Below are 17,134 nucleotides of genomic sequence, written 5' to 3'. Positions count from 1 at the left end.
GTTTCTAGACAGCCCTCTGTGAGCCATTTCCTGAAGTGTCTTAAAATAGAATTTAAATCAGGACTTTTTTACTCCCAAGATCCCCATCAGATTTTAATCTGAGTATTTAAGTGTTCTAAGATCAGTGAATCAGACTGTTGGACGGCCACTCAAGTAAGAAAGACATTGCTGGCCAGCAATTAATGATCAATATAACTTGACAGGGACAGATTTCAAGCTGTTTACATTCACCTTCAACGTCTGAACCCTTATCAGACATTTCTAATCCATTCAGCCTTTTAAAATACAAATCTATACTTGTTAATGTTTATGTTTGACTCATGTGACAACTTATCACCTGAGAATGTTCATAGTCCAACTGCATGAATATAGTTTGGGGACCCTTGGGTCTTCAGGAAATTGCAGACAAATACTGAAAAAGATGACCAGTGATGACACTTGCCTTGGGCCTAAAGTTTGTTGTGGGACCAACATACTCATGCTGAGCTTTGGGGGTGCCCCATGGGTGGTGCAACTTGAAGCACTCGTTACAATAGCTAGCCTTGCAGTCCATACAGCTCTTCGTGGCCTCCTGCTGCTGTGGAGGCTTGCAGATGTTACACATGATTGCCACGGCAGCACGGGCAGCCTGGCGGTAGCGCTCAACAATGCTCTCCAGGGTGAAGTTACGGAATAGCATACTGATGCCACGCTCGCCAAGGTCAATGTCATGCTGGCAGCCTGGGCATGGGATGGTGGTGACCCTAGGAGTCACAGACCCTCTGCGCCACCCTGGGGACGAAATAGAGCCTGGAGGAGGGCAAAGGAGGAAAAATGAGATAAGAAAGTGTGTATTATAGATTCCTGGCCTTGGGTCACCCAGTTTCCAGTCTTGTCTGAGGCTCCATTTTGACATTTTGAACAACAATGTTCTTTGACTTTAAAATTACAGCCAAGGAATTGTTTCCAAGAGAATCAAATTGGGGCTATGAAAAATGTGCGGCCCCATTTGTGTTCAACAGATTCTGGGCCGAGTTTCACAAAAGCAGCATTACATCATCAGCACTGACTTTCCAAGTATGATCTTAAGACAAAAATCCCTTTGATACCCCGTATGGAAATATCAAGTCTTCACAAACAGGGCCTCAGCATGTCTCCCTTGTGGTTTATTTCCACACTGACCACTACTCAATAGTGACATGGATGTATGGAGCAAAACACCAATACAGGCAATATAATTGAGTAGTTGTCACATAGGGGAAAAAAGTCCAGCAAGAGACAGTGCAAGACTACTGGGGCAGGTTGAGGAGTGATGAGATGCAGGATAGTCATGGGGAGAATAGCATCCTTGGAGCTTATAGAGAATACGTTGTCTTTATGAGAAATCAGTTTAACACTGCAAGTCATTCAATGTTTTCCACAGGAGGGAAGAGTATTTTAAGTGCTCACAATGATCTGGACAAAAGGAATTTTTTTTTTTTTTTTTTCAAAAAAATAAATGAGACAATGAGAAAAAAAAATATGACAAACCACAATTAAAAAAAATAAAAAAATCAAGCAATACAACTGAATTACAAAGTGAAACAGAACTTAAGTTTTAAATTTAAAAAATCCCAGCAATTGAACTTTATCATAACCTGTCCAGTTCAATGCAACAACACTTATTTTCGCATGACAAATCTCTTAAAGCAGAACTGCTTTCAAGAGTTTCTCACAATATTGTGCTTGTTACTGATGCAGCAGCATCATAACAAGGCAGCAACACAGTAACATGAGGTGGAAACAAAGGATCTGTTACACAAGGTCACATCACAGACACAAGCAGGGTCTGTAAAACACTGTTACCACACACTGAAAGCCAGCAAACTTAATTCAATACACGCAGAAATAAAAATATTGCTTCACGTTTTGGGGGGACAGGGGAAGCGAGGAGTGCTGGATTTATCTCAGTTTGCAAACCAGTTTTTCCACTCCGTTTCCGAGGACCTGAAAATTAAATCAAACACTCCTCAGGTAAGCGAAATACAGGAAAACTATTTCAAAACAGCACGTTACAAAAAGGTGCAGCTGAGGGAAAAGCAGTGGCAGAACAGCAAACATATAAATTATGGGATACGAGTAGCCATGTGCATGCCGTGTGAACGACTGACATGAGCAGAACCGAAGACTGTGACAGTGCAGGGACAGTTTACCACCAAGAGGCAAAATTTTCCTGATCTGACAGCAAACTGAACTACTGAGCTTTGTTTGCCACATATCGACTGCCCTTCCTACCTGCAACCATGTGAGAAAGGCGAATTTAACATTGTATTGTGATGTAATGATGAAAAACTTCTGTCTGATGATGGTGATGAAGGTGACATGGTCTTGTTAAGACATGTGATGTCACTACATGAATTAAGTCTGGCAGAGACAGTAACTATATGTACCGTGTGGACACGTCTTTATTCGTGTGCGTGTCACGTTGGGACGTTGCAGCAGGTGTGAGCCAACAAGAAGCAGACAGGAGACGCCTGCAGCAAAGGGTGTACGTGTGTTTGTGTGTTGATTTGAGCATCTGCAGGAGGGAGGTAGAGTCGAAGGCAGAAAGTGACGAGTCACTGCAGCACTGCTACAGTCTTATTGAGCAAAAAGGGCTTGTCTTTTCTCAGACACAGTTTGATGCCTGAACTGATGCAGTAGTATTTTTATGTTCCAGTCTGTCTGGTCTGTTCTGAGTCCTGTTTGTTTAGGCTTGTTGAATGTTATTTTATTATCCAAACATTTATATGACTGTAATTTGTATAGAAATTGAATAAATGGGGAAATCCAGGAAATGTTTCCTCATTTCTTATGCAAATATAAAATTTGAAGCCAATGTTAATCCAGTCCCTGAAAGGCTAAAGAAAAAGAAATCACTTTACTTCTTATTTCTCCTGCTTTTTTTTTTTCATTCAAGATTATATTGTTATTGATGACACCACGTCTTATGTCATTATTTGCTGCTTTTTGGTTGAATTTCCAGGTAGCTTCGATTATCTGTATCGAGAGGCAGTTTCTTGAGACATAATTCTCCCCTGTGCTTTAAACACAGAAGATAGACATTTTTTCTTAAAAACATCCACTGAGCATGTCAAATTACTGCATTAGCTGCCCTAATCAAACCAAAAACAAAATGGTATTCAGGATTGTTTTACTTGGACGGCAATCTGACATGTTCTAATTCATCTTGACTAAAATGATTAGAGGTAAGCTGAAACAGGTCTGCGTTCTTACAATCTGTTTCTCAAACAGTTATGATTGTCAAGTGAAGCATAAACAGTACCCTAAAGGCACAGATATCAGTCAGAAAGTCAGTTAAGAATCTTAGCAAGCCCAAACATATTACAGGTTTTCCCTCATTATGAGTGTGTGTTTAACTCAGAAACAACACACACCTACAGTTCTACATCGCAATAAAGCAGCTTTACTGTTCTTTCATGTTTTACAAAATGAATGCAAAGCTTAGCTAGTGTACACAGATACACACACACCAGGGTGTCAGGACACACACAAACACACACAAATTCCTGTCCCACTTCAACTCCTAGGCAACATCCTCACCCCCTTCTCACCAATTTCAGTCTTGGCTCCTTTTAATTTCTTTTTGTCACTTGCCAACCCCCCTTTACGCTACCTCCCTTCGATTCTCGTCTCTCCTACTTTACTCCACTCCTTTTTGTTGCCCTCCTTGTATGCTGACTCATCGCTTTAAGGTTTTCACTGTTGCCCTGTCTTTCTTAACCTACTAAGAAAATTAATTAAATTCCAAGGTTTGAAAATTTTACCTGAAGCATTTTGCCTCCTCTTGCTACCTTTTTTTTTTTTTTTTAAAATCAGCTTACTTTTATGCTCAGTGGACATTTTTAAAAAGGGGCATATGACTTTAAATTTCAATTATTATTACCTAGTGTCTCACAAAGAATTAATAGCATGCTTTTCAACATTAAATGCGGTAACTACAGCAAAAATCTATTTTATACCTAAGGAGTGGTGTGAGTTTGGATGGTTGTGTTGACAGAGCTAAGGTAGACTACATAGAGGAAAAGAGTAGAACCAAACTAGGGTTTAACAGGGGTTCTAGTAACACTGTACTCACTACAGCTACTCAAAACACGGAGCCCGCGTCTACCTCGACTTCCAAACGACCTTCGCACTGTGGCTGCAAGCAATGAACAGAGAAGTGAGGTGAGACCAATGAGAAAAATGAAACAATACATAATGTGAAGTGAGGTGTGGAACCAGTTAATTTTTAAAACATCATGACATTGGAGAAACAAAGCCAACTTAAAAGTAAAACAAAAAGAATAAAAAAGAACTTGGTTTTTAAAAAAAATGTGGTAATGCAGTTCAGAGTGAAATACAAAACAGAGCGTTTGAAATACACAGTTATTAAAGTAAAATTAACTCTTGATTTGTGCACTTATTAACATACATGGTCTCCATGTGAGTACAAAGCCCTGCAACTTAAAAACAGAATATAATCAGCTTTTCAGGACTGGGACTGTTTCAGAAAAATGATTTAACTGTGATATAAGTGTACTTGTCAAGACATCTATGATCCACAATTTGCACTGAAAGAACAGTTTGGCATGTTGGGTAGCACATGTAGTTTGCCTTCTTGCTGAGAGTTAGACGAGAAGAAATCTCATGTCTGTACAGTAAATATGAAGCTAGACCCAGGAGATGGTTAGCTTTATTCTGCCAGTTAATTAGCATTAAGACTGGGAACAGCTAGCTTGGTTCTTTTCCAAGGTGAAAACATCCTACCAGCATTACTACACTACTACCAGCCTTTTACAGTTCAGTTTGTTTACAGATTAAATTAACCTTTCATTAAACACCTCACCTTGAGCATGCAGCTTTAGCCTCAGTCTTTAATCATGATATCCTAGATGCAGCCATTAAAATGCATATTTAAGTCTCCTTTACATATTTCCCAACATGTCAAACTATTCCATTATGAGCACTTACACCAACTTAGAAGTGCACTTGTCAAGAGTTAACTGATCATAAAGGCCTCACACTCTGTTTGAACCCCAATAACATAAAATAAGATGGAGGTGAAAAACTGATGGAGTTTTAGTAAACGCCTTCCCCTGCCCAAGCACAGCAAGCCTTGTTCAAGCTGCACACTGATAAATATAGCCTTAAGTCTTTTCTGTCTCTCCCTTCACCTAATCCCTCATTCATTCCTTACAGGCAGGTTCTGTCACCATGACTACCAATGATCTGATCTCGCAGTGTTGAAGGCGTTCTGCAGAATAACTGGTGTTCTGTTTTGGAGGTAAAGCTCATAACGCCTTTAAAGGTTTCTTAAATATTCCTAAACACACTGATTATTTGTGTTCTGTAATCTGCTGATTAAATGCACTTAAACGCAGGAACAACCTGAATAATCCTCAAGGGAATTCCAGTTGTACATGATCCGTTAATGGTTCATGTTAACAGACTCAGCTTAACGTTTCTTCATTTGAGACACTAATAAAATCAAGTTTATGTTAAACTTTAAATGACAAAGGGTGCATCAATTTACACTAAGTCAGGATGAGAATATTGAAATGGCACTGACACAAGAGTTGCCCTTTGTGCACAAACTGCCGTGAGATTTGTTTACTCAAAAGCAGGATTTGATTATTCCTGCGTCAACAGATGCAGTCCTGCCAGTGAAGAATGAACTCATTCAGGTTGAAGGAGGGGGTGAGTCTGAATGAGGGAGGCTGTGTTTGAGAGCCCAGACTCAGTGGTTCTGAACCATGGCTGAATAACTCCCAAAAAGCTGTTCACCTCGGTGTACTCTGGGTCCGTTTAGTTCTGGTCTTCTGGTTTAGATTCTCAGTCTTGCTTTAAGGTTACTTGGCATCTTAGTTTAATGGATACCAGGTAGCACCAAATCACTTACTGTGTTTTAGTATGCATACAGACTGCTGTGAGTATACTTTATTTTGTCACTTTCCCAGTATGAACACACCACATACTGAAACCCTGCTTAGAGCATGTGTGCAGTATGGATTTGAGACTCAGCCACTGAACATACAGAAGTGTTTATTATCAACACCAAACCTAAAGATGCATTTAAAGTCACAAATAATACATTTAAATGTCAGCGATATAGTGTCCCAATTCCAAACTACATACTAACCATATACAGCATGAACAGGACTATATACCAGTTGTGATAACACACTGCTTTTGCACTTTGTAAGTTTAAAAAAAAAAAAAGTTTATTAATTCATATACTGACATAAAATGTTATACATAGCTGTCTATGTAAAGTAGCTCCTGTTTTTGTGCAATGCAGTGTGTGTATACACAAACAGTAAACTAAAAAAACTTTCTTTTTAGTATGCATACTGACAGTTTTGACTTTACTTAATTTACTCACTTTTTCAGTACATAAGCAAAACCTGCTTAGAATTAGTACGCAGTATGGAAGTCGCACGCAACTCTGATCTCGTCAAGAAGAGTGGACAAGAGTACAAATGAGACAACATCTTTATGGAAATGGCCTGAGCCCCAGAGCTCCCACCATGCTGTTTTCAAGATTTAGACATTTACAACTAAAGGTTGGCTGCAGCAGTGCCACATGTTTAGCAGAAAACTTCAAAATGATGTGACAACCCACAGCTTTCCCTTCCTCCAGCTCAGCTTGGATTTGAGAGTTTAAAATGCCTTAAAAAGGAGCTTACGGATGTGCTTTGTTCACTCATGTATACATAAAAATACACAAACATGCCTGTATATCTGATTAAAAGTTGCTAGCTACTCTTCTTTCTGTTCCTAAAACATTTCAAATGAATACATGAGTCCCTGCATGATTGAAGGGGATGTTTGATGCCCCTGGGCCATTAGAGGCAGACAGTGAAGACAATTAGGGCTTGAGAGAGCTTGTTAACATTTCTTTTCTCTGGGTAGACAAAACTACAGCTTGTCAAGTTCCTCTGCTGTCTCTTTAATGAAGCCTGTAAAAGCAGACAGGATTAAAACAAGAAGTTATGACTGACATTATCATAGCTGAGAGGTGAAATTATCAAATCATTTTTGTGTTTGTTCTAGTTTATCTAGGACATGAGAGGGAGGAGGGGTGATGTCTGCCCAGATATCATACAATAATGCTTTTTGTCTTGCTCACAGTTTCCATAACCCTACTCACTGGCAACTTTAAATTTGCATTGGGTAAATATTTGCTTATTGGTTCATGTAATCCTGTTCACATTGGCACTACCCAGGGAATCGAATGTGCACTTCAGGCTCTGTTTGAATACATTTCCTTATTTGAGAAATATTTTAAAACCTTTTGTTCTTCTTTATAGAGGTATATCCCAGGATCTAGCCACCTGTGGAGTGCAGCTGCAGAGATGAAAACTGATCTAAAAACTGAAGTTGAGGGAATTGGGAGGAAGACAATGAAACAGGAAGTTGGCTTTCCTGACACAAAACTAGTATTGCCTTCCTTGGTAGCTAATCGCAAATGGCCCAAGATGCATTTGATACTTGCATTTCTTATGCAGTAATTGACTTATTATGAGCTTCCATCAGCTCACATAACACAGATAATCGGGCTGACCGGCCTGCCCCACAACAGCATGAGCACAGTTCCTACTAATGCCTCAACACACTGTTGTGAAATGCCTTTAACCTTGGAGAAATTCAAGATCCAGCTCCCTTCACTAATCTGCACACAGTGAAAGTCCTCCTATGAAGAACACATTTATTCAGTCTACAGAGGAAAATAAATATTCTTGGTTCCTTACCCCGAGACCCACCTGATCTCACAAGTCTGTCCAGCCTCTCCATGGAGGGGGAGGGCACCCTGGACCTGGGGCTGCCCGGCAGGGAACACTCCGAGCCGGCATCAAAAGAGTCCTCATGGTTCAGCATCAGCAGCTCTCTGACACACTTGTGGCAGACGCTGTGCTGGCAGGGCAGGATCAGCGGGTGGGTGAAGAGCTCCTTGCAGATCGGGCAGATCAGCTCCCTCTCGATGTTCTTGATCGGGACCTGGCGATGGAAATATGATTACTGAGGTGCCATATGGACACTTGTTAAACTGTGCTTTCACATTAAGGCTTTTTTTTTTTTTTTTTTGCTAGAGACACTACCACAACTGCTGTCATCCTTTAATACAGAATAGAAGGTGAACACAAAAACAGAAATGACAGCTTCAGTGTTTGGAAGCAAGGACACAGCTTTCTTTGATTGTCAGGATAACAACCTATTATTAGGACCTTTTTTTTTTTTAGATGCAGCTAAAATCGGCCTATCGCCGTCACTTCAAGCTGTGACAACAATAATTTGCTTTGTCACTGAGAAGGAAGAACTGGCCTTTTGGGTGATAAATTCAGGCCAGTATTCATTCTTTACGCTGCCGGAGCACAGCTTCAACTTCACTTTGAAGCGACACTGATGGTCGCAATCACAAGCAGTCCACGGTGTCTTTACCATGTTTCTGATACATTACATAAGACAGGATTAAGCCCGGCTAAATATAGACAAACAGCAAAACGCATGATTCCTGCAGCTCACGTTTTAACATTTCAATCACGATTACAAACATTTCTACAAGCTCCAGCCCCCCCCCCCCTCCCCCCCATATCCAAATTCAAACTTTCCTCCCCTATTTAAGGACCGATCAGCTCATTTCTTTCAGGTGGTGATAGAACAGCATAATGAAGTCTGTCCTCCCTCCGCTTGCACAAACATTGAAAGGGGAAAAACGCCTCCACGCGTGTTAGAGACAATACCCAGAAGCATAGAGGAAGTTTAAACAGAAAGACGCCAGCGGCTCATTCCCAAAGCTTGTTCAAAGAAAAAAAAATGAAACAATGACTCGCCAACAGTGCAGAACAAACATTAACTAGCAGCAGTTTACAGCTCTACTAACTGTGGTTAACTTTTTCGGCCTCTTACAGGCTGTTGAACAACGACGAGTCGCAGAGGTTTTGTTTATCCTCGGCCACTTACCGCAGTTGTGCTGCTGCGCCGCATCTCTGCAGACATGATGAGGGAGAAAGTGTAGCCTGTGTGTGTGTGTGCTGGAGTAAATTAAAAAATAAAATAAAAAAACACCTTAACCGGCGTTTTTTTTGTTCCGCCTAAGAACCGACTTCTGAGCGGCGAGCGAGAGATGCCGACAGCGGCCGGCTGGGTGAGTTTAAACGCAGTGACGCTGCGCAGAGAGGCAGCGCTGTGGTGAATCAGCAGCCAATTCACTGCTGCAGGGAGCGGGCAGGCGGACCCACGCAGGGGGTGGGGAGAGAGAGAGGGAGGGAGGGGGGTGAATCTCCACAGGAACTATTTCTGACTCCATGTTTTCCACATTAACTTGATTTAAGTCATTAATCCAGCTAGTTGCATTTGTCAGTCACAGGTGAAAGCCAGTGTTGTTAAATCAGCAATCAGTGAGATCAAAGAGCTCAACTTTATTGTGCTTTATTGTGTAATTTGGGCTAAATGTTCACATTTGCATGCAGATTTTTGGCAGATTATGACCATGCTCATCGTTTTAGTTAAGTGTTAGTATGATAGGCTAACATTTACTAAACAGAAAACACAGGAGGGTTGTGGGAATGCACAGCATTCGGTTATAAATAAAGCAGAGTTGAAAATCAAGGAATCACCAAAGTCAGCATGCAACATCCTCTGGGAAACATGAACGTCTGTTCAAAATGTCCTAATCCATCTGATAATTGTTGAGATATTTCACACTGAGCCGAAAATGTCAACCTGCTGGTGGAAATAGAGGAAAAGTCAGGGGAGCAATAAGCTCATTGCTTTTCATCCTGAGGCAAATGTCTGAACCAAATTTTGCACTAATTCAACTAGCAGATATGAAGTTGTTTGACTGAATAACACTGACCTGTTGTTGATACTTGACAGAGCAGTCAGGGGATCCCCAGTCATTATCTAAGGACCATGAATATCTGTAACAAATCTCACCACAACCCATCCAGTAGTTATAGAGCAGATACAGCAGATATTTCCATCCTCACCAAAAAATGTCAACCTCCTGTTGCCACTAAAGGTAAAAGCAGGGGATTGCAAACGTCAGTAGGAGTCATCCTCTGGGAACCATGAACGTCTGCACAAAAATACGCTGCAGTTGATCCAATATTTGGACCAAAGTGGACTGATCAACACTGCCATGCATAATGCCACACAGCCAGCATGGGCAAAAACTACAATACTGTAAACATCATAAGCATCTGTTATACACAAAATAAAGCATGAGTGGACTGAAACAAAGATTGATGCAAATAAAATGAGGAGACAATGGAGCTACAATGAAAAACGGAGTTGGGCAGTATAGGTTAAGTGTCTTGTGTCTGCAGATAGCAGTGTTTGCAGCATGAACTACCGTTATAGCACATGTAGCAGCAAAAATAACATGTGAGAAGTATCTGTTTTATAATGCAGCAGGTTGGCAGTGTGAATGACCTACACTCCATTATCCAGTTATTCTGCAGAGAAAAATGGCAACTGAAGAGTCTGTAAGTACCTTAAAAAAAAAAAAGTCAAGTTCCACACACAATCTTGCTTCGTGCTTATGTGAAATAGGTTAATTCAGTCTGTGGTCTGATAGTAGGCTACTGTGTCCAACTCCAACGTAAGGTTTCTATACTCTATAAAAGGGGCCAATGAAAGCTATAACTTCTGTTGTAGTCTTCTTTATAGTCTCCACTAATGTCAGAGTCCATTCCATTATTTCAAGAGATTTATTCTCTACTAATCGCTTGGTGCAGTGGCTACTGGTCAGGTCTGCAGTTCATCTTTTAGTCCATCGGGCCCCCCTAAGAGGTCATTTTAACAATGTTTTGGTTTGAGAACCAAATGGACCATGAAACGTCTTTTGTGAGTTTTGGGTGGGAGCTGATGCAATTTATTTAGGAAATAAAATGTAGCATGGACAGCTTTGTGCAGCAGCACAGAATGAAGTGGATGAAGTATTTGAATTAATCTAGGTCTACTGGCCAAAATGTGCACAGTCACTGAGGGCACTGCAGGCATCCATTCACTTTTCAACAGCATTTGTTGGCAGCAAACATTATAGGCAGTTTCAGGAGGCTACACAGGCCCCATTTCTAGATTTCTATGTCTTTTCTTCTATATCTACTTTCTGCCACAGCTTTTCAACAGCAAAACATTTCACTTGAATATTCTGTGGCTGCAGCCTGCAGGGACCTAAAGGACCCATGGGAGTTGAAACACAGGGAAAGGGATAAGCACTTGTCTGCTCGCTAAAACATCCTGATGTCTCCAAAAAAAGTCTGCATCATTTTCAGTGTTTGATCTATTTTCATTCTCAGAGCAAAAGGTTTAAAATTTTCACTACTGCCTGTATGTGTATTTTCTGGGCATACAACAAAGCCTTAAAGACAATCACTTACTGTTCATTTGACAAACTTTAATACTTAACAAGATAATTAAATATATTTTACTGCTTCACACAGCCATTAGGAATTTAGTGACACATCCTCACTTTTTAGCATGCTGAAAATGACAACACAAAGACACTCAAGGGTACATTATGTCTGTACAGCCTCTTGCTGTGCTGTTATGTATTTTGATACTGTAACCTACAGAAAGAGACCCAACAATCAATACCTAACAATAGAACCATTGTTGTACGTTGTGTTTATATTTATAGGTATCTTCATTTATCTTATTCACTGTGATCATTGTGACACTACAGAGATATGAATAAACCTTGTTGCCCATTGTGCCAGACAGGCCTAATTAAATTTTTAAATATCACTGAATTCAGCAACTGTAGCAGGCCAGTAAGTCAGTCGGGTGTACAATCTGCTTTTTTTCATCAGACATATAAAGCACATACACACACACACACACACACACAGAGCTCATGCATGCATGGATGACTGTCAGAGACTGTGTGAGCATGGGGAGGTGCATTTCAACACATTCTGTCAGTCTGAAATGGGTGAAAAGGGTAAAGACCCCCCCCCCCCATGCAGACACATATACACACCTCAGTAACCCGGTGGCCTGCCTCACCACACAGCTGCTGCCAAGTGTCCCATATTGACAAGAGACTGTGATCTGCCTGCAGCACTATCTAACTACCAACACACTCAGCAACTGAAGCCTCTAATTAAACTCTTTATGTTCGCATTTTTTTTCTTCTTTTCCTAAGAATAGAAAAGAAGCCTGTGCCTTAAAGCCACAAAGCCTTGACACAGAATAGAGAACGTGTTAGGCTATCTATAGGTTAGATAGAAATAAAAAAAACCTTACATTATCAGAATAGAGTTATTGGGATATGTCAGTTCTTAATAATATAATGCAAAATAATATAACAAAATATAAGATTATATTCATACTTTTGAAATGCAAAGTGTTGGCATTAACATGGTTAATGTAGCACTGGCACACACTTGACATATTTTACAGGGATAGAATAGAATAGAATACAATGGAATACAATAGAATCGAATAGAATAGCATGCGTGGGTCTTGAGCAAAAGTAAGTCTATCACTATAAATACAATGTTTGAATAAAGCATAGAATATATGGAAGTATATCATTATTTCATATTACAATATGATATAATATATAAATGGTTAATAGGATTGATTTGAACTGAATAGGTTTTGTATCAATAAGATTACAGCAGCAGAGGCAGACACTTGAAATGATGTTAGAGAAACAGAAAAGGTGTGGACCTAACCATGGGCAATTCAATGAATAGAAGAGAAGATAATCTGTTAATTCTGATCATGCTACAACATCAGCATAGAGTGTAGATAGTAGATAGTGTATAATATTATATGCTATAATAGGCCACCTAGAATGTGATATCAATGAATAGTTGAATGTTGGTCCTAATAGAACAGAATAGACAGAGGTCTGGGTTAGTCAGCATCCCTCCCCGTCCTCTGTCAGCCCTGCAGGCCGGCCCGGCGCTGCTGCTGTCGGAGCATGTTGACAGACAGACCGCTGCTGTCAGAAGAACCGTAAATCATCCGGATGAGACTCACCTCTCCCCGCTCGATCCGCTCCACGATGCTGGCGAACTCCGTCATGTCCTCAGAGTCCGACATGGTTACAGATGATGATGATGATGATGATGATGATGATAGATATACTACAGTGAGGTACACAGAGCGGTCAAGGCGCACAGAAATATGAAAATGCAGAAAGACACACAAGCGGCAGCTGCGGCTTAAAGAAACAGTTGGATCACAAGCTTCACAGCTTCACAGAGAGAGAGGTGAGATGACATGAAAAGAGAAGAGCCGCTCCTCTGTCCGCATCCTCATCACCATCCTCCCCCCTCCCTCCCTCTGTACAGGCTTATGTTTGTCCGTATAGAGTCTAAAGTACATGCGCCCGCAACGAGAAGCCAATTTTATTTTAGTTTGCCTCATCTTGAAGGAGAAACCCCGCCCTCGCCTCCCCAGTACCTACTGTACCATCTCCCTCCTTCCCTCTCTACATCATCCCTCAGCGCCGACGTCTCGACTCACAGAGCCCTTTGTATCCGCCTGATCTGTCACTTATCAACCCGCAGAGAATGACTCCCGCTTATCCATCAGTCACTAGAAATGATCATAATAATCTGAGTCCGGAGATTAAAGGGGCGTGGCGGCGGGGGGGTCTTAAATCTATTAGTGCTGCATTCAGTCAAGTTGGGAATTTACGCATGGCTGGCAGCGCACTCACATGTGCATATGTTGCTTTAAATGGACTGATATCACCTCACTGCGACCCAGATCTGTGGCTGCGGGTCTGCCGTCTCTAAGTGGTTTGTCTTCTGTTGTTTGGAGGGTTTGGGGAGGAGCTGCCTCTGCCCGACGCCCCATGAATGTGACAGACTCAAAGAGCCCTGAGCCGGAATGTGAGGCGACTGTGTGAGGCCGGATTAAGTTCGTGTTTTTAATTTTTTTCTGGCACTGCCACTTGTTCCGCGTCACCAGATGGCCTCATGGCTTCATGCAGATATATTCCACCCCATTGAGCATGTGGTGGTGGTGGGGGGTGGGGGGGGGGACGGTGCTAATAACTCATCTACCAACCAGCAGTGTTCCCAAAAGCTCCCGACCACTGAGGTGATCACTGTTCACTGACTTCAGTGGAACAACATGGTCTCATTTAGGGAAAGCTGGTGCCATCTCTAAATTTTAACCCTCCCTTTTATGCTACCCTTACCTCTCATGCATGTTTTTTTGTCTGACTTCTCATTTTGTCAGTTTAGACGTTTAAAGCTGCCAGAACCCAAAAATAAAAGAAAAATGGCACGGGCGCCTGTAAAAATGTACAAATCTCTAGTGACAATCATTCAAAATGTTATTATGCAAGAGCTCAAGGTTGTAAAAATATTGTTTCACTGTTCACACACACAAACTAGGCTATACCACAAAAATGAAAGAAAGACTAAAATACAGTCTATTCACATGTAAAGAGTTTTTTTTTTCATCTGGATTTTGTGTTTTTCATTGAAAATTGGTGTATACATGTAAATCACTGAAAATATAAAATTCAGTTTTCCTTCAAATGGCCTACAGAAATGTTACTTTGAAATTACTGGGAACTGGAACTGAAACTGGGATACAATTTAACAGCAGTCTATCACCTCCTCTAATGCAAGTTATAAGTTGTAACTTATAACACGTTTACCTGGCTTTAAATCATTTGCTAATGCTTTATAGATCAGTTATAAGACATTATCAAGCATAATCTAAACAACTGTGAAAAATTAGGGGATTACCATGGTTACAATTCAGCCTCAGGGGAACACAAATATCAGGTCAAAATTTAATGGGAATCCATCCAGTAGTTGTTGAGAAATTTCTCTCTGGACATTAAATAAGATTCATCTTCTGTGAGCCGTGAATGTCTCTCACACTTCCTCAAGGACAGAAAGTCATCTGCAATTATAAAGGTTAGCAAGTCAATAATGAATGAAAGACTTTTTAAAAACAATCTATCAAATCTTTAAATATAATGGTATAAATGGATGGTCCAGTTGAATGGTCCATTAATATTTGTTTCCCACAACCTGACAGTTTCCTTCCTAAAGGGTTCTGACCAATCTATAACATAAGCAAATTAACTAATCACCATTTGTAAAGGTATTAGGTACACATACATACACTGTGTAAAGGCTGCCTCATTTGAAAGCTGTACCACTTTGGCTCACTGGTAACTGCAGCAAGCAAATTGACTATATCCAGCATTTCATGACCATTTCAATAGACTCTTGGGGCAAAGATGAGCCAAGTGCTCATGTGTAATATCTGTGGAGATGACACTTGACCACCCCATAAAAAGCCATATTACTGAGTCACAGTGCCCTCCACTTGACTCTATAATCAATAGAGTGCATTGATTAGTGTGTTTTACTAAGTATAATTGATTCAAGTTAAATCACCTAAGGGCCTGTGGATCATTAAAAATTAGTCATTCATATCACATGGTGCAAAGTGGTAAGCACACTGTATACATCTTTATACTTGTGTGGTAGCAACAACTCCATTCAACAAACATCAAGGCCTGTGCTTGAATAATAAAATACTTCAACTTGACAATAATCTTAGCTTCAGTTTTATTTTTACTGCAAGACCGAAGGAAAATCTGAGTCATCAAAGTTGACCGAACCAGATTTGAACTTGAGTTTTGTGCCCGTCAGCCTCTCCTAGCTGGTGGTATTATAGGGTTGCATGTGCTATAGAGAAGTCACAGGTGTAAGTTGTCTGTGGAACAGGGGACCATAACCACACCCAAACTACAGCTGCAGCAGCTGGCTGCCGAGGGAGCATCTCCAGACAATTTCCATCTGGGTTTGGTTCTATTCACAGGGGAAGAAAAAAACATTTCAAACCTTTTTTTTTGCTTCCTAAAGTTGAAAAATAATATAATCATGTGCTGTTTAAATTCTTTTTAGCTAAGAGTCACTCGGCCAAATTTGTGAAGATCACATTTCCTAGTCAGTGCCAAGAGTGAAGTCTGTGACTGTGCTATGCAGCTCCCAGGTGGGACTCTATATATAATATATAGTGTGTTTGCATGTTTGCTCTGCAGCCAGTGAAATGCCCCTTCCCCCAAGGCTTTTAATCACATCTTAGTCACTGACCTTGCAAAGAACAGAAAAAAATCATCAGTGTTACTCTGAAGCACAACTCACCCTCGTGGCAGAAAAATGAAAGGCAAATGTGGAAAATTAGGAACAACGCTGACCAGCTGTTATCTTTGAAGTTAAAAATGGTTTTGAGTCATCCAGCCACAGAGAGCCTACCATGAGAGGGAGTAAGGACTTGGTCTTTCACACAAAAACTCAGCTGTTGTGGGTAATCATGCAACCCCCCCAAATGAATGATGACAGGATTTCTTTCTTTTTTTTCCTTAAGGAAAGAAGACATATTACACATTAGACTTCTGACATCTTAAATTGGTACAGGAAAGAAAGGAAAACCCCACCTAAGCCTTAAAATTAGGACATGATGTACGGAGCAGACATGTTAGAGCCAGAGCTTTGTTGTCATTTGTCATTTGATTTGATTGATTGTCAACACAGAGATTGTTTTACCTGTTTATCTCCAAATGGGTAAAGTTACATATTTTGCCCTTGTGAGAGCAGGGTGATAGTGTTTTTTTGTCTGTCAAACACTTCTGTCCAGAGCAAGGTATCTGGAGATCGACTGGCCAGATAGCTATGCAACCTTTATGGAAATATAAGTGGTCCAAAGAGGATGATTTCAATTAAATATGTTGGAAAGATGTAAGCCAAAGAACAAGTGTCTTTTTTGTGTGTGTTTTTTTTTTTCAATGATTTTGAAGACCACATGATCTTTTTGTTTGGCATCATCATCAAAGCCACAATTTCCCCTCGGCCAACCCCTCAAAGACTTAACTAAAATTAATAGTTTGATTTCATTTACATCCCTAGATGATGTCTCTAAAAGTATTTGGTGGCTCCATGAGCTTTTCGTCAAGCCAACTTTGCACACAAGACATCATATAAACTGTGGGTTGCCATGAAATCTTTCGAGTATATTCATGCTTTCAAGGTGATAAAATGCCCCCTAATGCAACATACCCACAGCCTTCAACTTTTAGTCTTGACACCAGAGGCAAATATGACATCTTTATGCACAACAAACCCACAGACACCAAAAC

The 17,134-nt window shown here is 40.6% G+C and overlaps 1 protein-coding gene across 10 annotated transcripts in view; it reads right to left on the bottom strand.

Annotated features, from left to right (window-relative positions):
* trim36 (tripartite motif containing 36) overlaps positions 1–13,302 on the bottom strand; it is a 31,546-nt gene extending 18,244 nt beyond the window's left edge. The window contains exons 1-4 of one of the 10 annotated variants that reach the window (XM_071483157.1): positions 12,997–13,300; positions 7,752–7,998; positions 4,097–4,159; positions 443–789 (exon numbers count right to left, since the gene is read on the bottom strand). In XM_071483157.1, coding sequence (XP_071339258.1) covers positions 443–789; positions 4,097–4,159; positions 7,752–7,998; positions 12,997–13,059 — 720 coding nt within the window. In that variant the 5' untranslated portion in view covers positions 13,060–13,300. Of the gene's footprint in view, positions 1–442; positions 790–4,096; positions 4,160–7,751; positions 7,999–8,322; positions 8,563–8,961; positions 9,222–12,996 lie in introns of those variants that run through there. The other 9 variants (XM_071483159.1, XM_071483161.1, XM_071483156.1 and 6 more) reach the window with 9 other exon arrangements.
* Between the last annotated feature and the right edge of the window lie 3,832 nt (positions 13,303–17,134).

This window comes from Trachinotus anak, unplaced genomic scaffold (genome assembly GCF_046630095.1).
Source record: "Trachinotus anak isolate AG129_WGS33_773 ecotype Australia unplaced genomic scaffold, CSIRO_AGI_Tana_v1 ptg000008l, whole genome shotgun sequence".
Taxonomy (NCBI): Eukaryota; Metazoa; Chordata; class Actinopteri; order Carangiformes; family Carangidae; genus Trachinotus; species Trachinotus anak.
The sequence above is the reverse complement of the archived record's forward strand: the minus strand, read 5'-3'. Positions and strand labels throughout refer to the sequence as shown.